At 39.8% G+C, this 25,423-nt stretch overlaps 1 protein-coding gene across 1 annotated transcript; it reads left to right on the top strand.

Annotated features, from left to right (window-relative positions):
- Positions 1–271: 271 nt before the first annotated feature.
- g3bp1 (GTPase activating protein (SH3 domain) binding protein 1) lies at positions 272–24,274 on the top strand. The gene is made up of 12 exons (XM_057850813.1): positions 272–421; positions 1,506–1,622; positions 1,683–1,764; positions 6,398–6,571; positions 12,515–12,605; positions 12,694–12,790; positions 13,653–13,887; positions 13,967–14,071; positions 15,893–16,013; positions 16,097–16,222; positions 20,675–20,784; positions 23,314–24,274. Exons 2-12 carry the CDS (start codon positions 1,528–1,530, stop codon positions 23,557–23,559), a joined length of 1,482 nt encoding a protein of 493 aa, XP_057706796.1. The 5' UTR covers positions 272–421; positions 1,506–1,527; the 3' UTR covers positions 23,560–24,274.
- Positions 24,275–25,423: the final 1,149 nt, after the last annotated feature.

The following is a 25,423-nucleotide window of genomic DNA, read 5'->3' as shown; positions in this document are numbered from 1 at the left end:
ATTTTGGGAGGGCATATCAGGATAGATGAAAGGGGGGAAAAACAAGGCAAGGAGTCAGAAATTCTTTCAAACTACAGCCGTATCCTCCCGAAGTAGACTTTGTTCGCCCCGAAGTGGCCAACTAGCAGCAGCGCCGCCTGGACTCCATTTTCCCCATTGGTTTTCCTGTCGGATTCGGTGGATACACATCTCGTTGCAATTGGTTAACACGCGCAAGAGCTGCGCGCGATTGGTCGACGACCGACGTACACGGACTGTGATTGGTTGTGTCTGCCCAGAACGGGGCGGGACTCCAGATAGAGCTGCGCACTGCTGAAACCGGTAAGCGAGCACGTTGTCAAAGTGCTTGTGTTTCACTCTCATTCAAAGACCACTTTTTTATTCTACAAAAGCAACTGGAACCAGGGAATATCGACCCCCGGTGAGTAAAATCTTGAATAGACTCGCATTTTACTGCGAAAAGTTGCCGTTTGGCGTCTTCGGCCGCGTCGGTTTTGTTAATTGGGTCGGGGAGCTGGGCTCCGTCTATGTCCTGGAAAGTGAAGCTATGTATTAGCAACGTTTGGAAACAACATTCCTTAATTTCAATAAATGGTGGAATTCCCCTTATCATGGACGGTTATTTATTATGACAAGTACGATAAAAATGTATTACAAGGTTATATTGGATGTTTTAGTCCAATAATTAGCCATTACCATTCGTTCCTCATGGCGCGGTTTCGTTTTCCGTCCAGGCCGCTGCCAGCTTTTTCGTCAATTTTTTTCCCAAACATATTTTCGTCACTTTTAATCTCGGTTCTTTTTATTTCCTGGCACTCGGCATTTTCAGGTGAAAGTCTAGTGTGGCTCGGTCGGAACTAGACTTGGCACGTGCTAGCCGGCGTCCATGAGCCTCGAGGCCCCACCGAAAAGTTCTAGAAATCCTTACGTAGCTTGTGTTCGGGAACAATTGCCTTGTGCTGCGTAGTATGACGATATATATCGCCAAAATGATACGTAATGTATCGTCATCGATTCCTTTGATATAAAAATTAAGTGTACTCAACTCTACAGTAGGGGTGGGAACCTCTGGATACCTCATGATAATGATTATCTCATAATATTGTGATATAACAATTGTCGATACATGGGTCAGGAAATCATTCTAGGACATTTTTGGAAACTGCTATTAAACAGAAAACAAGCTTATACTCTGAATTGAAATTAGTTTGTCAACTCAAAGCAGAAGGATGAAAATAGCTTGTTTTTCTGTTGTTTAATTGTTTTGTAGAAGATTCTAGAATGATTTCCTGATAATTGTTGTATCGCTATATCGTGAGATCATCATTATCGTGAGTCTTTGTATCGCAAATCACATCGTGAGCTAAACAGAGGTCCCCACTTATCATAGCGAGCATTTTTGTGAGCGTTGATATGGAGTTCAAACTTTTAGTATTGGTAAAATATTGTCTATTTCATGTAAAAATCTCAGAGAAATGTCTTTGTACCGTTTGCTTTTGTCGTAGAACGAGTACAGAAGACGAAGAAATGGTGATGGAGAAGCCAAGTGCCCAGCTGGTCGGGCGAGAGTTTGTCCGACAGTACTACACACTGCTCAACCAGGCGCCCGACTATCTGCACAGGTACGCCCGACTCGCTTTCGCATGCCCACTTGCGTTCTGACCTCGTTTTCCCACGTGTAGGTTCTACGGAAAGAATTCGTCGTACGTCCACGGGGGGCTGGACACCAGCGGGAAGCCCATGGAGGCAGTCTACGGACAGTCGGTGAGACTCATACAGCATTATTTCATGTGCATTAGGACCAAAAACTGGGCAAAATAAGACTATAAATATTATAGAACTACTAAAAGCAGATCTTTGCAAATATCTCATTGGATTTAGGCATGTGTCGGTATGAGATTTTGACGGTATGATAAACGTCAGCAAAAATACAGCAGTTTCACGGTATCACAATAATGCAATTATTACTCTAAAATGTGTAATTTTCAGATGTATGCAAAATAGCATTATTATGTGAATTAGAATCGTGTTTTGAGACGATTCGACTAGGGCTGTCCCAAACGACTAATTTTCTCCCGATTAGTCAGCTGACTATTTTTAAGATTAGTCGACTAATCTAATAATTAAAAAACTTTTTTAATTTCTAGAGGTGTGCAAAATTTCCGATTCTTAGATTATTCGCGATTCGGCCGTGGAAGATTCGAGAACGATTCACAAACATCCAAATTCCGATTATTGAAATATGCGACGTAAAGCGGAAGTACACAACACTCAGCGCGCCGCGCGGTCTTCGGGAGGAACGGAGCGAGAGTAGCTAAACATCATGCTTCCCATTACCCGGCCCTTCGGGTAATGCCAATGCTCAACTCACGGCTCTAGCTCAACTCATGCAACGAGATAAAAAAAACACAACATATCTTTAAAATAGTTTTAAAACTTTCACATGTCGAAAGTAGACAAAAGGGAAATTATGGAATAACGGGAGCAATTTTAACAAATTTAACGGTTGATTCACAACATTAAATTAATTGAATGTAGTTTAAAGCTGCTGATACAGAATGGGGACTGGAGTTTTTTTATTTAATGTTATTTTTTAATATTTGTTTACTGCTATATGTTAACTTGATACTGAAATAGTGTGGTTTAGCCTGAGAGTATTTTTGAACATTTTTGGAACTAATGTACAAAACATTAAAAAAAAAAAAAAAAAAAAAAGAGAGGAAAAAAAGGAGGGGGGTGCATCAATAATCGTTTTATAATCGAATCGGAGCCTCTGAATCGTAATCGTAATCGAATCGTTAGGTGCCCAAAGATTCCCAGCTCTACTAATTTCTAACTAATTTAGCAATGAAATTTTTGTTGACGCTTATCAATTGACAAAAATATTTTGGAACACTGAAATTATTCAAGTACAAATAAACACGTAAATAACAATAATCACAAATAAACAACGAGTTCAAATGCTGATAGAATTAACTAGTGCAAAAGAATGGAATGTAAACATTCAGAACACTGACTTCGCCTTTCCAACATGATTCAAAACAATTTTCAAAAAAAACACTTAGCATGAATATTATAGTATAGTACTATATTTAATAGTATAATAATAATTATAATAATTATCCATTGCCAATCAGATTTTTCATAAAGGGTGTCATTTTAAAGGTATTTTTAGTGTAGAATCTGAATTCTGAAGTGTGTGGGATTAACTCCAGAAATCGTTATTTATATGACGAACATGACATGCTTTTATTTTGAAATATTCACCGGAAGTACGTTCGCTAAACAGCTAACTTCAGCTTTACACTCCGCAAAAAAGCACTTTTTGTCGTTGCGTGTCGTGTCAGTAACATATGTATTTTTTTCATCTTTTTTGTTTGCAAATGCTGTTAACCAGCGATTTTTCATGTTTGAAGTGTCACCTTTTAACCGCAAGTTTGCTTTCACGAGACGACTGCCAATGTTTTATAGCAGGCTAAAGTACGTTGCCTTTTTCCCTTCATTCACCTCTTATTTTTCTTATTTTGTATGTCTGAACTTTAATTCTACAGCGTGTTGATAAAAGAAAGGAACTGGAGTCTCGTATGCCATCAGCACGCACGCGCACAGTGATAAAACGCAGCCGTGAAAATTACCGCCCTCATTTTAATTTTCCGTGCGATAAATGGACATTGGACTCATTGCATACCGCGACAGGCTTAGCAACTTCAATAAAGCATGTCGTTAGTTAGTTAGATGTACTTACAAACTGGGTGATGGCGCGTTAGGTGTTCATTCACGGCTGACGTGCAGCCAAGCTTGGCATTGATGAGACAGGACACAAGAGTGTACCCTCCTTTGTTTCTTTAAAATAAGTCAATGTTTTGGACACTCTGGTGCGCTTTTTGGCTTTGTGCCACTTTCCCCGCTTGCATACAGAGCTTCCGACATTCTGAACTTTGCAGGCCTTTTTTTTTTTTTTTTTTTTAACTCTTCATTAACTCATTTGCTCCCGGAACCGTATAAATACGTTTTACTTTTAAATGCTCAACTGTCCCACAACCGTATTTATACGTCTTCTGCGTTTTTTTTTAATAAGAAGCATATATAGCTTCCGCTGTATCTGAGAAACAAAGAAAAACGCTCCAAACCAATTTTAAAGCAATAAAACTGGCCACTGGAGGGCAGTAGCGCATTTTGGAAGACTAGACAAGCCGATTCAACAGCAGTGAACGGCCGGCCAGCATTGTCAAAGCGCTGGCGGATTGAGCCCAGGCGGCGCTCCGACCGGACAAAACAACGAGAGGACGCCTGGGACACCAGGCGCTGGACGATCGTGCAAAACGAGTGAAACCCCCCGTGGAGCGGCTCGCCTAGCAGACCCCGCAGAAATGCAAAAATAATCCATCTTTGTGAGACAGACAACGATGAGGGAAAAGTTTACACAGCTGACGTGGCGACAACGGCGTCATCTCGGCGACAAACCGTCATCTCTCAGTCGTTGTGTGTGAATAAATTGTGACTATTCTATCTAAAGCTCTATTTGTCTGGTTGTTCATAGTATTTTGTAAAAGGAAAACACTATTCAGATGTTTGGGATGTAACTAATGCAAAAAATAGCTTTGTTAAAGTCAAAGTTATGTTTGAAATGTATGCGTTTACAAAAAGCTAATTTTCTCCGTTTTTTCATCAGAAATTGGAAAATTGCTCAAACTAAGCTATTTTCTAATGCTGATTTCTAAAGAATGGAAAAAGATACGAACTTACTTTTTTTTCTGCTGAAAGAAGAGAGTCCAATCTTTCTTTTGGTGGGTTCAAAGTTTATATAGCAATAGAACAGAATTTTCTGTGGGCCTTGCAAAATCGGTCAAAATCCAGAAAAAACGGCCGGGAGCGAAGGGCCTTGCTCTGGTGAAAATGGCTGGGAGTGAAAAAGTTAACCGTCGACGGGATGTTGTGCTCGTAGACGGATTTACGTCATCGATGACGTCGACTATGTCGACTAGTCGGGACAGCTCTAGATTCGACTAAATATAACAATTTAGCAAAGCGCAGATGATGGGAAATTAGTCTTTTAATCTGCCGGTTAGCCACGCCAACCATTATAGGGCTCTTAGCTGGGAGAGCAACTTTGTCGAGTGTTACAGCCGCAGAGTGAGAAAACAAGCTTGATTCGCTTGAAGGAAGGGGGGAAAAAGGCATAGCATCAAAGATCGTTAATTGAGGAAAGATGATCTTGCCCTAAGCACAAATCCACGTTCGCTGGATCAAGGAGAGGTCTCACTCCCAATGGTTTTTATTTTATTATCATTTTTTTTTTAGATGAAACCTTTCCACAACAATATTTACATTTTAACTAACTTATACATTTTTAACTAACTTATTAACTTTTGAATTTTTTGTTCTTTCTAACACAAAGGCATGACATCATGTAGACTTGAGTTGACACAGTGGCTGAAAATGGCGAAACTTCACTTGAGCTTTTCAATCCTCAAAAAAAATTATGCAGTATAAATTTTTTAAAATTTTATTCAGAAAAGGTTTTACTTTTTTTATAGAAATTATTTTGTTCTTGCTCTAAATTTGAGCAACTTGAGCTGTGGCTGTGGGTATAGTTTACGTTATATTTTAAATTAAAATATTTGTTTTTTATTATTGATTATTTATTTTAACAATAAATTCATATTCCAATTTGCAACTATGTTCTGAAAAAAAAAATCCTGTTCAATGGAATTATTATTATTTTTTTTTTTAACCCATACACCTCAAAATAACACATTTTGGAGCTATAATTGCAATACCGTGAAACCGCGGTATTTTTGCTCACGGTTATCGTATCGTCAAAATCTCATACCGGCACATGCCTAGTCTAAAATACTCCTGAATCGGCAGAATCTTGTCTCTTTGTATCTTTAAATGATGAAATAGGTTTAAAACTTTGACAAAAGTAGACAGAAGGGAAATTATGAATAACTGGAGCAATTTTAACAACTGTAACAGTTGATTTACAACATTAAATTAATTGAATGTAGTTTAAAGCTGCTGATCCAGAATGGGGACTGGAGTATTTTATTTACTGTTATTTTTGTATATTTGTTTACTGTTATATGTTAACTTGATACTGAAATAGTAGTTAACAGTAGTGAGAGGATTTTTGAACAATTTTGGAACTAATGTACAAAAAAAAAAAAAAATTTAAAAAGAGAGGGGGGTGCATCAATAATTGTTTTATAATCGAATCAGAGCCTCTGAATCTTAATCGAATCGTTAGGTGCCCAAAGATTCCCAGCTCTAGTCAAAACTGTCGACTGCACCTTTACCGCCGCACTTCCCGAACAATATTTTATGCCACTGTAGTTAGTCAGGCTTTTGTCATTTTAATTTTTGTTTTTGCTTTTTTAATTGTTTGCTTTCCCAGGACATCCACAATCGCGTGATGGCGCTCAACTTCCGTGACTGCCACACAAAGATCCGCCACGTGGACGCCCACGCCACCCTTAACGAGGGCGTGGTGGTGCAGGTCATGGGTGAACTCTCCAACAACATGCAGCCTATGCGGAAGTTCATGCAGACTTTCGTACTCGCCCCTGAGGTACGAAATTAACCCTCCTTTAAAAAAAAAAAAACGCTAGACAAATTCTTCTTAACCCAAACATTGAAAACAAAGTATAAAACAAGCCTCAGGGTGTCACTTTTTGGGCTAAAACAGCCAAAGTTGTGTTGCACATGGCAACAGGGAATTCATCCAGATTCTCCGCGTGCTTTTGCCTGTGTATATAATGCGTCTGGAGTGGCCCGAGAGCTGCGCATAGCGCCGGGAGGTTCATCGTTGGTTTTCATCCAAACATGCTCGAAAATAACTATGGCGGGTTGACAATCTTCATGCCACCTCAACCTGCTCCATATTTGTCATTAAAATCCTAAATGGTGTAGCGCAAGCAACACGTCACTTCCGCTCATTAATATTCATGACATTAGCTACTGTTGCTATGCAAGGACAAGCCACCGTTTGTCCCTAATAGGAAATGAATGGAAATCGTGTACGAAGGAGATGTTTACAGCGCTAAACCTACCAATTCTCTCCGAAAATTGATGTGCCTGGTGCCAAATTGACTGGCATAGATATGGAAGAACATAAAAATGTTCAGTTAAAGCAGGGGTCCCCAAACTTTTTCCTGTGAGGGCCACATAACCCTTCTCTTCTCTGATGAGGGGCCGGGGTCAGTTTGTAACAGAAAAAGTGTGACGATTGCAGGAGTGCCTAAATGTAAAAATGTATTGTTTTTCAGAAAGCCACAATCAAATAACCCTTTCTGGATTCTTCACGGAACCAAAGTAAATAAAATAAAAATGATATAATATAATATAGTATAATATAACATAATTAGGGCTGTCAAACGATTAAAATTTTTAAGCGAGTTAATCACAGCTTAAAAATTAATCGTAATTAATCGCAATTCAAACATCTCTAAAATATGCCTTATTTTTCTGTAAATTATTGTTGGAATGGAAAGATAAGACACAAGACGGATATATACATTCAACATACTGTACATAAGTACTGTATTTGTTTATTATAACAATAAATCAACAAGATGGCATTAACATTAATATTCTGTCAAAGCAATCCCTGGATAGAACGACTTGTAGTTCTTAAAAGATAGATTTTAGTACAAATTATAGAAATTTTATGTTAAAACCCCTCTTAATGTTTTTGTTTTCATAAAATTGGTAAAATTTTCAATCAAAAAAATTAACTAGTAGCTAGAGCAGGGCGGTAAACCGAAAATTTACCGTCGCCGAAATTCTTAACGATGACCGACGTAATTTTGACCATGTCGGTAAATTCGGTAAATTAATAAAACAAGAAAATATAGTCTCTTCATCCCGCTTTGATTCTGTGTTGTCCGTCTATGTTCATTCCCCTTTAAGAAACCGTCAATGGGCTTACGTAGGGAGGCACGTGATCATCAAGGAGCCAATCAAACAAAAGCCCAGTAAGCTAACGCTAGCAGCTAACGCTACAAGCAAAACGTGATGGAGTGTGGCTTAAGGGAGGTTCACCAAACTTTTAACCGACATTTAGTAGACTCTTGGTGGCATCCAGACGGGCTTTCACCCGCTGTCCTCCCTGCTGTTCTCACAATTTCCGGAGATGGTGCTTTCAGTGCTTTCTACTGGTAGCCAGGCTAACGCTAGCTAGCGGCTAACGCTACAAATGAACGTGATGTAGTCGGATAGCGGCTCTAACTTGTCGAAACGGCTGAACTTAATGAGTGGATTGGGCACGGACTGCATCTAGCAATTACTATGTGGCATTATTTTGTATCTGTCTGTGTGTGATTCCTCTGATAGCTTTTGTGATGGTAAAGCATTCAGCTTAAAGTACAATCCAACGGCGAAACTTATAATGACCGAGAAATGGCCCCAGCTATTTTTCTGTATGTGCTTATTTCTGTGTCATTATTGCTATCATAAAATCTTGAGCGTTTCATTTGAAGAAGATCAATATAGCTTTAATGTGTGTGTGTCTCTCTCTGTTTGTTTGGGGTTTCATTTGTGCGTGCATTTATTAAAAAATGCACTGGGGGGGACCCTGAAACCATAATGTAAACACTTGTATTTAATAATTATGTCACAGCAGCCATTAACAAGTTGTCTTTTTGAAGTGTACTGTTCAAGCTGCAAGTCATTTGTGTTACAATGACATGTTTGCACAGGCATATTGATTTTGATAATGTACATTGTTCAAGTCATACACGCTGTTATAAATGTTCATACTTGAATTCTTATTGCTTACATTACATTTTTATAAACTTAATGTTTAGACTGCATGTACAATTGTTAAATACAGTATATGAAATTGAATGCTGGTAAATAAATCAACAAGAAACAGTTCATCTGTATTTCATGCATTGATTCAGATTTTCAAATTATATAACAGTACGCTTGGGCGAATTTATCGTCATTTATCGTTATCGAGATAAATCTGCTCAATTTATCGTGATACATGTTTAAGGCCATATCGCCCAGCCCTACTAGTAGCTCACCATTGTTGATGTCAAGAATTACACAATGCTCATGGTGCATAAAATCAGTCGCACCCAAGCGCCAGCAGAGGGAGACAAAAAACACAAGTAACAAGTGGACATGACACTGCTGTCATTTTAATCTGTTTGAGCGGGGCATATGCGTTAATTGCGTCAAATATTTTAACGTGATTAATGAAAAAAATTAATTACCGCCCGTTAACGCGATAACTTTGACAGCCCTTAATATAATATAATATAATACAATATAATATAATCAGGGGTGCACATAATTTTTTTGCCCAGGTTCTCAGAGGAGGACCTGGAGATGTGACTTGGTCCTCATTGAGCTTGAGAGCCAACCCACCTGATGCGATAAATTTATGACAAGCTTTACTTAGAGCCAATTAACTTTGATTAGTTATATTAACAGTTAATGCTTGATTAACATCAACTGGCACAACAAAATTGCCATTACTTTGAAGTGAAATGTAAAGAAATAAACATAAAAGCACCAATTCAAAATAAAGCGGCTCCCACATTAACTCCAAGCCTTTTTAAAAGTGGGATGTCCTCCTCATAAGACCTCATTGAACGTGTATGTTTAGCTTTGTAAAATGCGAGCAAAAACACGTTTGTCAATGCATGTCGCTGTTCATTACCTTTATTCCGCCCTGTTCCGCCACATGTCCATAGGGCGAGTGGGCATCGATAGTTTGCTTAATTGCCACATGCTCTCTGTTTTTTTTCGTGCTTTTCAAAGTTTGGATGGCTGAAATTCTTTGACCCTACATAAAATGCGTTGCTCTAATCGGCGACATTGGGATTCTCACGGCACATTTTGTACCGCATTTCCGTGCGAGCATCATTCACTTCTAGCCATGGTACCTCCTGTAGCCACTTTTCAGCAAAAGTCCTTTTTTTCGGTAGCTCCGGTGACGTCTCTGCAAAAGCGTATGGAAGCCGTTGAGGGCCAGCGCGTTTGTCTACGTCCAGTACGCATGTGCGGACCACTTATGTGCACCCCTGAATATAATATAATATAATATAATATCATGTAATGTAATATAATAATATTTTTTTTTTTTTTTTTTTTTAACAATTTTTTTTTTTTGTTCAGGGGGCCGGACCAAATGTGGCTGCGGGCCGTATCCGGCCCGCGGGCCGTAGTTTGGGGACCCCTGAGTTAAAGAGTTGGCTTTCGTGTCGAAGGCTGAAAAAGACGAAAGAAACGAGCCGACCTAAGCATAGCTTTAGCTTTTTTTTTTTTTTTTTTATCGACGCGACTGACAATGACATTCTCCGGTTTCAACAAGCTATCCTTTACCATCAGCCTTGTCTTTCTTATATATCCTCTGGTTGTCCTACGTCTCTTACCGTTCTTGGGGGTAATTTAGTTAGCTTTGTGTAGCGATCGCAAATGCTACTCAGTGACAGCCAACGAACACTTTTAATTTTTTCATTGATAACACATCTTAATCCTATAATTTATTTACACTTCCCCCTTACTAAAGTTGTTTTTTTATATATATATATAACAGAAACGGTAACAGTGGCAGTCAGATACCATTGTAATTTTTTTCAGGTCATTCATTGTCAGACAGAAGCAGTACGGGACGTTACGCAAAAAAAATAAAGTAAAAAATATAAAAATGGCTTACCTCTTTGTCCTCTGAAAGACCATGCCAACCCAACATAATGTTTACTGCATATGAAACGTGAATGGATTCGCCGAGCTGGTGTTAAAGTCCGCGCAAGTTGATTCGTTCTTCACATTTTTTCCTCCCGAGTTTTTAGTTTCCGGGAACGTATGAAGAAAACATCCTTCATGGTCGTAATTAGGCATGTGCCGGTATGAGATTTTGACGGTACGGTAACCGTGAGCAAAAATACCGCGGTTTCACGGTATCACGGTATTGCAATTATAGCTCCCAAATTTTGAGATGTATGGGTTTTAAAAAAACAAAACAAAAAAAACCAACACTTTTTTCCATTGAACAGTTTTTTTTTCAGAACATATTTGCAAATTGGAACATGAATATAATGTGAAAATAATGTGAAAATAAATAAACTAACAAAAAAATAAATAATTTATATAAAATTAAACTAAATAGAACCTAGACTATACCCACAGCCACAGCTCAAGTTGCTCAATATTAGAGCAAGAACAAAATAATTGCTATAAAAAAGTAAAAACACTTCTAAATAAAATTAAAAATATATACTGTATGACTTTTTTTGAGGGGGAGAAGCTGCAGTTTCGCCATTTTCAGCCACTGTGTCAACTTTCTTCTACATGATGTCATGCCTTTGTGTTAAAAAGAACAAAGAATTCACAAGTTAATAAGTTAGTTAAAGATGTGTAAGTTAGTTTTATAAGTTAGTTAAAATGTAAATATGTTGAGGAAAGGTTTCATCTGAAACAAAAAGTGAGGAGTGAGACCTCCTTTCGCAATTTGCGATCTTTGACGCGATCCTTTTTTTTTTTTTTTTTTTTTCCTCCTTCATTTAAGCTTGTTTCTCACTCAGCGGCTGTGAGGCATGAAACGTCGACGAAGCTGCTCTCCCAGCTTAGCCTAGGCTAACATTCGTCTTTGTAAGTTTTAGTTAGTTTGTATATTGAATTTGAAAGGAAAATGTGTGTTTTGTTTTTGGCGACCTTTTTCATGGTGCTACTGCTATCCTGTTGAATCTACTCACATGTGGAAAAATACAATTGTATAACGTTTTAAATGTATTCATTTGTATATTTCACCACGATTTGAGAGCTCAATAAATTGAAGAAAAGTACGCCTTGTGTTTCGAGGGTTGGTTTTTGGGTTTGCTGGCTGTTTAGCAGAATAGCGTTACTGACACTCACGGCAACAAACGGGAAGGGTGAGCGCTGCCGCACCAAGCCACTTCGGCTGCATTTTGGCACATGAAAAATAGCGAATACCGTACTAAGGTATGACGGAAAATTTTAGTGGTTTTGAAACCGCGACGTTTTCACACCACGGTAAACCGTGAAACCGGTAACCGGCACATGTCTAGTTGTAATGTCTAGAGTCGTTTCTACAAGTTCCAAAAAAGCAATGCGTGATCGGCATGTTCGTTTTTGAAAGATTACCGGCGAAAAGTAGCACTTTTTACATTGGGTCTATGTGAGGGCGGGTCTACAATGTCCTACTTCGGCTTTACTTCCACTTTACGATGCGACGTCATGGTCTAAAAATAGCCTGCGTGCGGTACGCCATTAAGGTTCGTCTGAGAACCAATATTTCACTCTGACTGCCAATGGGATGTGCACATTGTCCTGTAGTCCAAACTATGGTGAGTGGGCAGGGCCACGATTAATCTTGCGTTTTAAAAGATTGTCAGCTTCAAAGAGGTGTTTACGCTAACGGCATTATTAACATGTTTTTGAAAGCACTAGTGTCTACTCATTCTTTTTGGCGGATTGGACGTCCGTCGCTTTCAATGGCGATGAAACATCACTCGCTAACCTCGTTCTTGTCCAAATCCAGGGCACGGTGGCAAACAAGTTTTACGTCCACAACGATGTCTTCCGCTACCAGGATGAGGTTTTTGCCGATTCTGACTCGGAACCACCTGAAGGTTAGTAATTCTATATTGGAACAAGAAAATGTTGGGTATTGTGGACAAAATGGGACAGAATGAAATATATAGATCTTTAAATCTTCAGAGTCTGACGATGAGGTGGAGGAGATTGAGGAACGAGTTCCCTCCCCGGACGTCATGGCCGAAGAGTCCGTCCCTGCTTTCTATCAACCCGCATCTATGTAAGTTGTGTCCAAAAACGGTGCAGTGTGTGCTGCTGGATGTGATTGGGCGCGCTCGGGTGGGGGGTGCCAGGGCTGGCGGTGGGGCGGCCTAGGGTCGGTTGCCAATGGGCTTGGATTCACACGGGATTCACACTATTACTGAGTTCTAGATCACAGAGATGATTCGTGCACTCTACCCCTCCCAATCACTTGGTTTATAGACTTCCCCACCCGTCCCCTTCTTTCCCTGGTCAACAGGCCCCCCACATGGCGTCAACCGGAAATACATCGAGGCAAACAACCCGACTCTGTATCGTCACAAGCCCCGTAGTTTAGCTTAGTTTGTGTTTACATTAGCTTTAGCATTCCCGCTAGCAGCAGCAGCCTGGTATTCTTTCCAAAAATCTTTGTGATGCAGTTTTAAATGGCTGCTGGGTTAGTGGTGTTGAATGAGGACGCTTTCTTTCCACCACGTGGAACTTCTGCGGTGCATGTTTCGCAGATGGCGAGAGCTCGTTTTTTTAGTAACAGCCGCCATAATATACAACCGCTTCTTGTCGTGTAACTCCGCCTCCTCAGCCCCTCCTCCCTCAGGGGCTTCAGAGAGAGGAGGGGTTGAGGAGGCGGCGTGCTGAATTCTTCGTTTGCGCACATTTGGAGGCTAAATCAAGTATATAATTATCGGATTGCATTATCGGTTGAATTTTTTTATTATCTGGATTATCTGTGTGACGTCATAATTGCCATTATCGGCCGATAATTATCGGTGACCGATATTATCGTGTATCTTTATTTATTATTATTTCTTTAAAAACATTGGCACCTTTTAAAAACGATATCTCGATTCTTGGCACGCCTTAAATTGACATTTGACTTTCAGTACTGAAGTACCACACCCTGCTGACGAAGAAAAAGCGGCGCCGGCGGCCAGTCCGGAGCCAGAACCCGAAGCGGAGAACGAAACGGGCGCGGTCACCGCTCCTGAGCCAAAATCCGCCGCACCGGAAACTCAAAGCGCCGCGCACACGCAGTCCTCAGACGAGCCGGCCGATAAGAACCTCGCCTCATCCGCGGAAGTCGGCGAAACGGCGCCCGCCGCACCGGAGGAGAACAGGGTTAGCGTTCGAACAAAAACTGCGAAACATTAACGCTCTGCTAACGTGTCGCTAACGCCGCCCCTGTCATTGTTTACAGCCGTTCTCGTGGGCTTTGGTAACCAGCAAGAACCTCCCGCCCAGCGGGGCCGTGACGGCGTCGGGTGTGACGCCGCATGTCGTCAAAGCTGTACCCGCAGCCCCGGTAGGTCACAGTTTTATTTCCCTGCTGTTGACGGGCACAGACAAGAAGTCTTTAGCCATCAATTGCAGCTGCTGAGTTGAGGCCAAAATAGTAATAAAACTAAAAAGGTTGTGGAATAATTCTTTAAACTGAAGTAGTATTTAGTCGTGGTGTAAGTAGTAATTAAAAAAAATATCCGTCCATCCATCCGTTCATTACGTACTGCTTAATCCGGGGTTGGGTCGCTACATCTTTAAATTAGGGCTGTCAAACGATTAAAAATTTTAATCGAGTTAATTACAGCTTAAAAATTAATCGTAATTAGTCGCAATTCAAACCATCTCTAAAATATGCCATATTTTTCTGTGAATTATTGTTGGAATGGAAAGATAAGACACAAGATGGATATATACATTCAACATACGGTACATAAGTACTGTATTTGTCTGTTATAACAATAAATCAACAAGATGGCATTAACATTATTAACATTCTGTTAAAGCGATCCATGGATATAAAGACTTGTAGTTCTTAAAAGATAAATGTTAGTGCAAGTTATAGAAATTTTATCTTAAAACCCCTCTTAATGTTTTCGTTTTAATAAAATTTGTAAAATTTTCAATTAAAAAATAAACTAGTAGCCCGCCATTGTTGATGTGAATAATTACACAATGCTCATGGGGCTGAAACCCATAAAATCATGACACTGCTGTCATTTTAATCTGTTTGAGCAGGGTATGTGTGTTAAATGCGTCAAATATTTTAACGTGATTAATTAAAAAAAAAAATTTAATTACCGCCCGTTAACGCGATAATTTTGACAGCCCTAATTTATACTAGGGCGGTCAAACGATTAAAATTTTTAATCGAGTTAATTACAGCTTAAAAATTGTAATTAATCGCAATTCAAACCATCTCTAAAATATGCCATATTTTTCTGTAAATTATTGTTAGAATGGAAAGATAAGACACAAGATGGATATATACATTCAACATACGGTACATAAGCACTGTATTTGTTTATTATAACAATAAATCAACAAGATGGCATTAACATTATTAACATTCTGTTAAAGCGATCCATGGGTAGAAAGACTTGTAGTTCTTAAAAGATAAATGCAGCCATATTGAACTGGCAAGAAAGCAATAAACCATGTCGCAAAGCGACCAAAAGAGTTCGCTGTTAGACAGCACAAAAAGCCTTGCTGTAAAACTTACCAAAAGGCAGAATACTGTCTGAGCGGGACATGTGCGTTAATTGCGTCAAATATTTTAACGTGATTAATTAAAAAAAATTAATTACCGCGCGTTAACGCGATAATTTTGACAGCCCTAAAAATTAGTAAAATTTTCAATCAAAAAACAAACCAATAGCCCGCCATTGTTGATGTCAATAATTACACAATGCTCATGGGTGCTTAAGCCCATAAAATCAGTCGCACCCTAGCGCTAGCAGAGGGCGACAAAACTCCAAAAAACACAAGTAACAAGTTGGCATTGCACTGTGCTTTCATTTTAATCTGTTTGAGCAGGGCATGTGCGTTAATTGCGTCAAATATTTTAACGTGATTAATTTAAAAAATTAATTGCCGCGCGTTAACGCTATAATTTTGACAGCCCTTTTCTAAATGAATCTTCATAGTGTTGACGATGAGGTGGACGAGATTGAGGAGTTAAGCTCAAATGACAAAAAAATACAAAAAATTTAAGAAAAGAATACTTGATGAATACATGTTCTTTTTAAACAAAAAAATATTTTATGAGCGGGGAATTGTTCAAAAGAAAAATGTCCAACAAAAAATGCATCAATGCAGGTATTTAAGTTTCATTTCCTGTCTCCAGCCTCGCGTGGATGTGAAGTCAGAGTCACAGTCAGTGTCGCAGAGACCGCCGCAGCGTGACCCCCGACCCCGAGAGCAGCGGCCAGGGGCCCCGCCCCCCGCGCACAGAGGCCAACGCCCCGGTGAGTCCTCCAACGGAAAGCGAGGACGTCCAGTGCGGGTGGCTTCGTGCCCACTTTCTTTTTTTGTGTGTTTCATTTCAAAGTCCGGGAAGGTGAGCAGGGCGAGGTGGAAGTCAGGCGGACGGTGCGTTACCCGGACGCCCATCAGCTGTTCGTTGGGAACGTTCCGCACGCCGTCGACAAGAGTGAACTCAAGGAGTTCTTTGAGCGTAAGTTATTTTCCAATCTATTCGAAGTGAAAGTAGTGGTAGCGAATTAAGGAAAGTTGCATGGGTGACTACTAAAAGCTATGCATTACAGTAATGAAGCATACCGTAATTTCCCGAATATAAGGCGCACCCGTGTATAATGCGCACCCCAAATTTACTTGTAAAATCTAGGGAAAATTATTGTACCCGTTTATAACGCGCACCCTAATTTTAGCACCAATAAAAAGAATAATACAAGAAAACAGAGCTCGTGTACAGATACAGAAATGTCATTTTACTGACTGGTGAAACACAGCACAAGCATAGCACATTGGTAGTTCAAAACATTACCCTAAACTGACAATATTTACGGTAATAATATGATTTGACAACTTCTCCAACGTACCAGAATCTAGGAGAAAACAAAACGGATGTGACTTTTCTTTTAAAGGCTGCTGTATAACTTGCTCATTTCATCATGATGAATAAATGTTTCTTCCATGGATTGATACGGTAAAATGAAAGTGAGAACTAGGCATGTGCCGGTTACCGGTTTCACGGTTTACAGCGGTGTGAAAACGTTGCGGTTTCAAAACCACTAAAATTTTCCGTCAGACCGTAGTACGGTATTCGCCATTTTTCATGTGTCAAAAATGCAGCCAGAAGTGGCGTGGCGCGGCAGCGCTCACCCCCTCCCGTTTGTTTCTGTGTGTGAAAGTGACGCTATCGGCTAAACAGCAAGCAAACCCAAAAACAAATACTCCAATCAGAAGTCGTTCTTTTCTTCAATTTATTGAGCTCTCAAATCGTGGTAAGTGTAATATACAAAATAAATACATTTAAAACGTTGTACAATTGTATTTTTCCATGTGTGAGACGTGAGTAGCTTAAACAGATTAGCACCATGGAAAAGTTCGCTAAAAACAAAACACACTTTTTCCTTTCAAATTCGATATACGCACTAACTAAAAGCTTACAAAGATGAATGTTAGCCTAGGCTTAGCTGGAAGAGCAACTTCGTCGAGTGTTAAAGCCGCAGAGTGAGAAAACAAGCTTGATTTGCTTGAATGAAGGGGGTAAAAAGGCATAGCATCAAAGATCGTTAATTGCCGAAAGATGATCTTGCCCTAAGCACAAATCCACGTTTGTTAGCTCAAGAAGAGGTCTCACTCCCAATGTTTTTTTTTTTTTTTTTTTTTAGATGAAACCTTTCCACAACAATATTTACATTTTGACTAACTTTTACATTTTTAACTAACTTATACTAACTTGTACATTTTTAACTAACTTATTAACTTATGAATTCTTTGTTCTTTTTAACACAAAGGCATGACCGGATTTGACACAGTGGCTGAAAATGGCAAAACTTCACTTGAGCTTTTCCACCCTCAAAAAAAAAAAAAAAAGTCATGCAATATACATTTTTTAAAAAATTTTTCAGAAGTGTTTTTACTTTTTTACAGAAATTATTTTGTTCTTGCTCTAATCTTAAGCAACTTGAGCTGTGGCTGTGGGTATAGTCTATTAGTTATATTTTAACTTTATTTAAAATGTTTTTTTTTTTATTGATAATGTATTTATTTTAACAATATATTCATGTTCCAATTTGCAACTATGTTCTGAAAAACAACAAAAAAAATCCTGTTCAATGGAAAAAAGTTATTTTTTTTAACCCATACATCTCAAAATAACACATTTTGTAGCTATAATTGCAATACCGTGATACCGTGAAACCGCGGTATTTTTGCTCACTGTTATCGTACCGTCAAAATCTCATACCGGCACATGCCTAGTGAGAACGTAAGTCGGAAAACCGTGAGAGCTCATCGCTGTCGACACGACAGTAACAATAGGAACTATTGTTATTTGGAGTTGAGTTTCCCGAGGGACAGATGTGGTTGACGGACACACACAGTAAGTCTGTGTGCTTTCGTTTGTTATGGTCCGAGTTGCGGAGCTGCAATAAACGTTGACTCAAATGAGTTCAAGAAACTGAATTCTGTTCTTTATGAAGAGTGAAAAAAGCAGAATTTAACACAGACGAAATCATTCGGCCGATTAGGGTGAAATATTACCGAAACAAAATGGTGACGTCACGTACCGTAATGGTCGGTAACGGGTCGCCGCATACGTTTCTTCAACACAACATGACTGTGTCCAAAAAAAAAATAAAAAAAAATTGGTTTTTATATATATATATATATATGTGTGTATTTCTGTCTCCATCCATGTACCCGTTTATAATGCGCACCATGATTTTACAAGTTGATTTGGGGGGGGAAAGGTGCGCGTTATATTCAGGAAATTACGGTATTTAACAAATCTAGCTTTAAATAGCGGAATGCTATTTTTTTTTTCCATCAAGTTTGAGCTCCCTAACATTTGATTTACAGAAAAATATTGCCTAAAAACATGCCATATTATACATTATGGTACTCATCACCTATGTTGGAGCAGAATGAATTTATAAATAAGCCTGTTGTGATATGCATTAAGTAAATTTATCACACGGTAAATAAAAATCAGGTCAATAATTTTCCCAGCTGCGATTTTGTGCGTGTGTTTGCGTTTTCAGTCTGCACACGTCTTGATTGCATATAAGACTCATTTCACAGAAGTTTATTGGTCATCAGTATGTCGTAGAATTAATGTTTTTTGAGGGTTTTCACTTTACACTGTCACTTCTGGTCCCCATTAACAGTGATAAGCGAGGGATTACTGTACACAGGTAGTCGCCGGGTTACGAAGTACTTATAGGATTTAGACTTTTTGACGGCGGAATCTCGTCTGCCATTTTCTCTCCAGTCGTTTATTTTTTTAAGTCGCATACACAGTAACTTATTGTACCTCACAGTATCTTATTTTTTACTTCATTATAATGACGTGTTCTGTTCAGCTTGACAGCAAACAAGGCAAGTGTGCTTTTTGAAGCTTTTGACTTCCTTCATTTTTGACATTTTGTAAAGCTGTAAGACACACTTATGTTCAAAACAACACGCATTTTAACAGAAATACTTGACACAAAGCAATTGGTGTTCAAACGTCCGTGTAGTCTGATCAATATGTTAATTTAGTAGATTAAATTAGGTTAATTTGTCTCACAAAAGTCCGCTAGCTTAAATGCTACGAATGCTAACGTATTTACAATTCTCATTAGGCCTGAACGATATTGGAAAAGCTATTGTTGCGATTTTTTGGGGGGGTTTGCGATAAATTGTGGTATTATATTGCGATATTAAAATATTTATTTTTAAAGAAATTTTTACTAGATGACTTGAATAGCTATTTGAAAAGAGTTTGGATGACTCACCATCACCACAGTGTACAGTGATCCCTCGTTTTTTTGCGGTTAATGGGGACCAGAACCCGCTGCGATAAGTGAAAAACCGCGAAGTAGGCGCCCCCCCCCCCTTTTTTTTTTTTTTTTTGTGTGTGTGTTTTTTGTGCTCAATGTATTTATTCAGATTTAGCATTGGAAAGAGATACATATAAGACATGTTTTTCTTTGTCACGTTTTTCCCCCCAAAGTGATTTTTTAAAAAGTATATAAATAAATGGTTTTTAAGCACTTCAAATGTCACAATTATCAGTTTTAAACATAACTGTCCAACCAAATCATTTTTGAACAAGAATAAAGTGCTGTATTCGAAAAATGCTTGGCTTTATTAAATGCTTCTGTTTATCTACCTTAGCTTTGACTCTTGGAGTGACATGTAGAAATTTCAAACTCCTCATGATCACTTCTGGCATTTATTTTATATGTCTCCGTCTCCACACACAGACGCATTCATTCCAGCGCGGCTTCCTTGCAGAAACTGTTTAACAATTTAAACGATGATTGACACATTGCTCTGCTTTGAAGTCCCCTTGTTTGGCAAGATCTAAGACAACGAGCATCGTTAACTTTATTAAGCAAGTGCTGCAGTGACTGAGGAACAAAGGGCTGGGAGAGGGAAGGTGTGAGGCTGTGGCATAGCAGAAAGCTCGGCGTATGTGGATTAAAAACAAAAAAAACTATAGCACGTGCTTGCGATGGGACTATCGCGCACGCGCACATCGCGATGGCGATGTTTAAACAATATATCATTCAGGCTTAATTCTCATTGCAAATCGCTCACATGTAATTCCACCAACTGTAGCCGTAAACTTCATTTCAAATGCATACACAAACATATATTAGCTGAAACAACTTACAGCTTTGTGTCGGCTAAACCAGAGCGCAGCTGTCCTTTTTCCATGTCAGACGAGACTCTGCTCCTCGGTCGTAACGCGACAGTCCAGCCAGACTCGACGCTGCCACCAGAGGGCAGTGTACCCGCCATCATTAAACAAAATACAGTACTTCTGGACTTTTTTATAGTTATTTTGGGGTACTTAAAGGGTTAATTCCAACTTAGGCGGAAATTCAGTTTAGGTCGCCAGCATAGGAACGGAACTGGTTCATAATGATGCCGCTTGTCGCCATTCTCACAGAATACGGGACAGTGCTGGAGCTGCGGATCAACAGCGGAGGAAAGCTTCCCAACTTCGGCTTCGTGGTGTTCGACGACTCCGATCCTGTCCAGAAGATACTCAACAGTCGGGTAAGTTCAGGCATTGCGCCTACATTAGGGCTGCAGCCATCGATTATTTTAGTCGTCGATTAATCGATGAACTAGTTAGTTTGAATAATCGAGTAATCGGATAACACAAAAAAAAATAACCTGAGTTGAGCCTCAAAGGGTATAGAAAACATGAAATAAATGAGGATCTAAGTACAACAAAAGAACAAGTGGCTAACTTATGTAGCAAAATTCCGCTAGCTTAAAGTGCCTATGACAGCAAAAAGCATGTTTATTTCATATTTCACTCAGTATTTATGCTCCTGAATGAAATTGACCGCTTGGAAGTGTGTGGAAATCGATTTATATATTAAATTTTTTTGAATCCAGCTCCATTAAAATTAATAACTTTCTGTTTTGAGGAGGAATCCGAATGTGACGTCACCCGGGTCAGCATCTCACAATACAGCATTGCTTTATAGCAAGCAGATGGACTGTGGATTCAGCCGATTTTGCGGATTAATTCGTTTATTTTTCGCTTCACGCCAGCCAAATGTGCTGCAGGGTTTTGTTGCTGCACCAGTGAGAGGCGTGTGAGCCTTTTTCGGTTTCAAAAAGTTCCCGTTCACCTCAAGATCTACCAAAACGAGTCAGACAACTGTGGGACCATTGGATTTCGAGGGAGTAAACATCGCGTTTTCTATTATGTCAAATACTGGGATCATGGCACATGTTTTAATACGGAGGTGGCTTGCATTTTGTGGCTGATTGTCCACCGAGAATGCCACTCGACCGGCGGCTTGTCGCACACCCCCCTTGGTCCTTCGCGTACCTGCCGGGAGACCACTATGCTCGGCTTATTGCCCTCTTGGTGTAGGTGGTGTTCTGTCAAATTTTCCGCCCCATCAGAAATTGCAACTTTGTGTTAAAATGGCCGCGAATACAGCGATTACAAAGTAAACATTACAAACTTTGGTTGAATGAAGGAATATTTACTTTTGTTTGATCATGGACGGACATGTAGAAAAGTTCTCCACAGACACATCCTGCCTTGTTAGCTGCACACAACAACTGCACGCCGCTCTCTCACTGTATACGTTTTAGCCGTGTAGTTAAGCATTAATTCGTGTTGATCACGTGGCAGCTACGCGGCCTTCCGACGAGCTGTAACTTGCTCGCCGCCGTGCGGGTTGCCGATCGGCGAAAGCAAATCAACAACCCTGCCGCCGTGTGACATAATCCGGGGTAATTTTATGTGATTTTTCGCTTCGAAAAGCAAATATAAGACTCTGAGACGTCACTCTGTTCGGTTTAGCATGTCAGCTAGCCGTCACGGCTTCTGGTTTGTTTACATTCTCCGAAGCCGGGGCAGGTAAATGACTAAAGCTGTACTAACTACGGTGGCATAAAATATAAAAAGAAGTCGATAGTTTTGATAACTAAGGAGTAATTTTGCCATGTCGTACAGAATAAATGCATTTTGAATATTTCCTATTCCATTTAGCACAAGACTGTGATTTGTCATGACCATACCATTTATTTAGCAAATGGGGAAAAATACTTCGATAAAAGCGATATCGTGTAAAAAATATTGGAGTAGACAGATTGAATACATTTTGCTGCTCTCTTCGTCGCATTTTCCTTGTTCTGAATAATTCTCCCTCAATGGGCTGAAGTCTAAATCAGATGAAATCGTGACCCTGCCGACGCCATCTTCCAGCTGGGGACGCTAGAGCGCTATAATGACAGGCGGGGTTAAACGGCAGATTAAAAGACTAATTTCTCGTCATATGCGCTTTGCCAAATTGTTGTATATAATTGAATCGTCTCAAAAAATGATTCTAATTCACATAATGATATTTAAGATTTTTTTTATGCTGTCGCAGGCACTTTAAATGCTCTAAAATGCTAACTTTTTTTGTTTTATTATTTTTTAAAATGCTCTTAACAAACGGTTCAAACACATATTCCCACAAAAAATGGCTAAATATACCCATGAACTAAATTACAAATGTATCAAAAAAAAACATTAACTCAAACAAAAACTTATGTTGGTCTTAACTGTAAGCAGCTTGATTCTGCCATGTGAAATGAGTTGTCATATTCACTGTTGCCACTAGAGGGCAGTGTATCTCTTCCCCCCCCCCCCCCCCCTCCCCCAAATCAATAAAACTAAGTGCGAACACTTTCAAAACCATTACAATGCCATTTTAATTAAACAAATACTCGAAGCAGCAAAATTGAATTATAATCTTTTTCTAATCGAATTACTTGAGTTAAGTGATTTACGTAATGGTAACAAATTTCTGGTGGTAGTGCAAAAAACAAATAACTGATTATTGATACTTTAGCAATTCATATTAATATTATAATACAAATCAATATCCTATCAAGACAGTATTGTGACTTTATAGTTTGTGTGAACCTTTTCATTTAAATGTTTAAATGTTTTTTGTTCGTTTTTCAAATTAAGAAAATAAATAAAAACAAAACTTTCCCATGGATGAAAGCGAGGGTGCTACATCTATACATCAGCAAGTGGGTTGACGTTGTGCCTGTGGTCGTCTTCAGCCCATCAAGTTGCGCGGCGAAGTGCGGCTCAACGTGGAGGAGAAGAAGACGCGCTTGGCCCGGGAAGGCGAGCGGCGGGACATGCGGCCTCGCGGACCCGGCGGTCCCAGGGAGCGCATCGGCGGTCCCAGGGGCCCGCCCGGCGCCGCCCGCGGGGGTGCCGTCCAAAAGCCTAGCTTCGGTTCCGGCCGTGGCGGCGCGGCGGCGGCGCCCGGAGAGACCCGCTACTCGGCGCAGCGCCCGTGAGCCTCGACCACCGGACTCGACCAAATTGACGTCTTCGGATTTAGTTTAGTTTGCAGCTTTTGGTCGCGTCACTGTTTGGCCCTCGCGCTCGCCGCCATCTCCATTCCCGGATGTCTGTTTTCTCTGTATTTTTTTGTTTTGTTTTGTTTTTATCTCCCCAACGGACTGGAAGTGGCAAGTGGACTGGTGTACTTGAATCTCCCGCCCGTTCTGTTCCTTAAAGGAACGCGTCTTCTTAGCTGGCTCGGTGCTACTCTGGGCCCGCCCACCATGCAAATAAATTAAAGTCCATTTCCTCTTTTAAAAAAAACTGTTTGGCTAATTTACTCACACTGGACAAACTTGGGAGGTTTTAGGCTAGCACAACTTCAAGGGACAAATACAGGTTGTCACAGCTTACGAACGAGTTCCGTTCCTACACTGGCGACATCACCCGGACTTCCGCGTAAGTTGGAATGAACCCTTCAAGTACCCCTAAATACCCCCTATATGTCAAAATACAGTGACTATCCAACAGTGTGTATTTTACGTCATGTTTTTAAAAAAGATGCCATTACTGTTTCACAAAAACAACAGTTAACACACCAAAAAAAAAACAATAAAAATGCTAAATACATATGCAAATACACAAAGCCACAAGGACACACACTAAAGAAAAAACTAGGGGTGTGATATTATATCGAAAAGGTTGTATATTGCAATACTTTGTAGCCCAAAAGGTTATCGATATGCTCCCGCCAAGAATCGAAATATCATTTTATAAAGGTTTACCTATTTTAAAAAAAAAAAAAAAAAAAAAAAAAAAAGGGACCAACGGGTCACTACCAAAATCTTCCATTGGAGTTGTATGTATATTAGCTTACTGGCTTTGAACTTGATTGGACATCCAGCGCTGTCAATGGCACCGAAACAGGCTTTTTATGTGCATTTGGAGGTCACTTCGTGCTGTTATTTTGGATCACTTTTCAGTACCCAAAATCAAAAGGAAGTGGCTTGTAAATGCCCCTAAACCAGCAGCAAGTGACCCGTAAATGGCCCAAAAGGAAAAGGAAGTGATTAAAAAATCAATAGGAAATAATTTTTGTCCCGAAATGGATAGAAAGGGACTCATTTCACAGGAAGTGACCTGAACCCCCCCCAAATCAACAGGTGACCTGAAACCCCCCGCCCCCCAAAATCAACAGGTGACCCAAATATGCCCCCCAAATCAACAGGTGACCCGTAAATGCCCCAAAATTAGCAGTAGGTGACCCAAAAATGCCCCCAAAATTAACAGGTGACCCAAATATGCCCCAAAAATCAGCAGGAGGTGACCTGAAAAGGCCCCAAAATTAGCAGCAGGTGACCGGAAAATGCCCCAAAATTAGCAGTAGGTGACCTCAAAATGCCCTAAAATCAATTGGTGACCCCAAAATGCCCTAAAATCAACTCAAATTAAATAAAAATTAACAGCAGGTGACTCAATTATGCCCCCAAAAATCAATAGGAGGTGACACAAAAATGCCCCAAAATCAATAGGAGGTGACACAAAAATGCCCCAAAATCAATAGGAGGTGACACAAAAATGCCCTAAATCAATAGGTGACTCGAAAATGCCCTAAAATCAATAGGTGACCAAAAAAAATGCCCCAAAATCCACAGGTGGTGACCCGTAAATGCCCCAAAATCCACTGGAAGTGCCCCTAAAATGCCATAAAATCTACAGGTGACCCGTAAATGCCCGAAAAGTCAACAGTTGACCCCAAAATAACCCAGAATCAACAGGTGACCTGAAAATGACCCAAATTCAATAGGTGACCCAAAATTAACAGGTGACCCGTAAATGCCCCAAAATCCACAGGAGGTGACCCGTAAATGCCCCAAA

This window comes from Corythoichthys intestinalis, chromosome 11 (genome assembly GCF_030265065.1).
Source record: "Corythoichthys intestinalis isolate RoL2023-P3 chromosome 11, ASM3026506v1, whole genome shotgun sequence".
In the NCBI taxonomy this organism is placed as follows: Eukaryota; Metazoa; Chordata; class Actinopteri; order Syngnathiformes; family Syngnathidae; genus Corythoichthys; species Corythoichthys intestinalis.
This window is presented reverse-complemented; position numbering and strand designations above follow the sequence as displayed.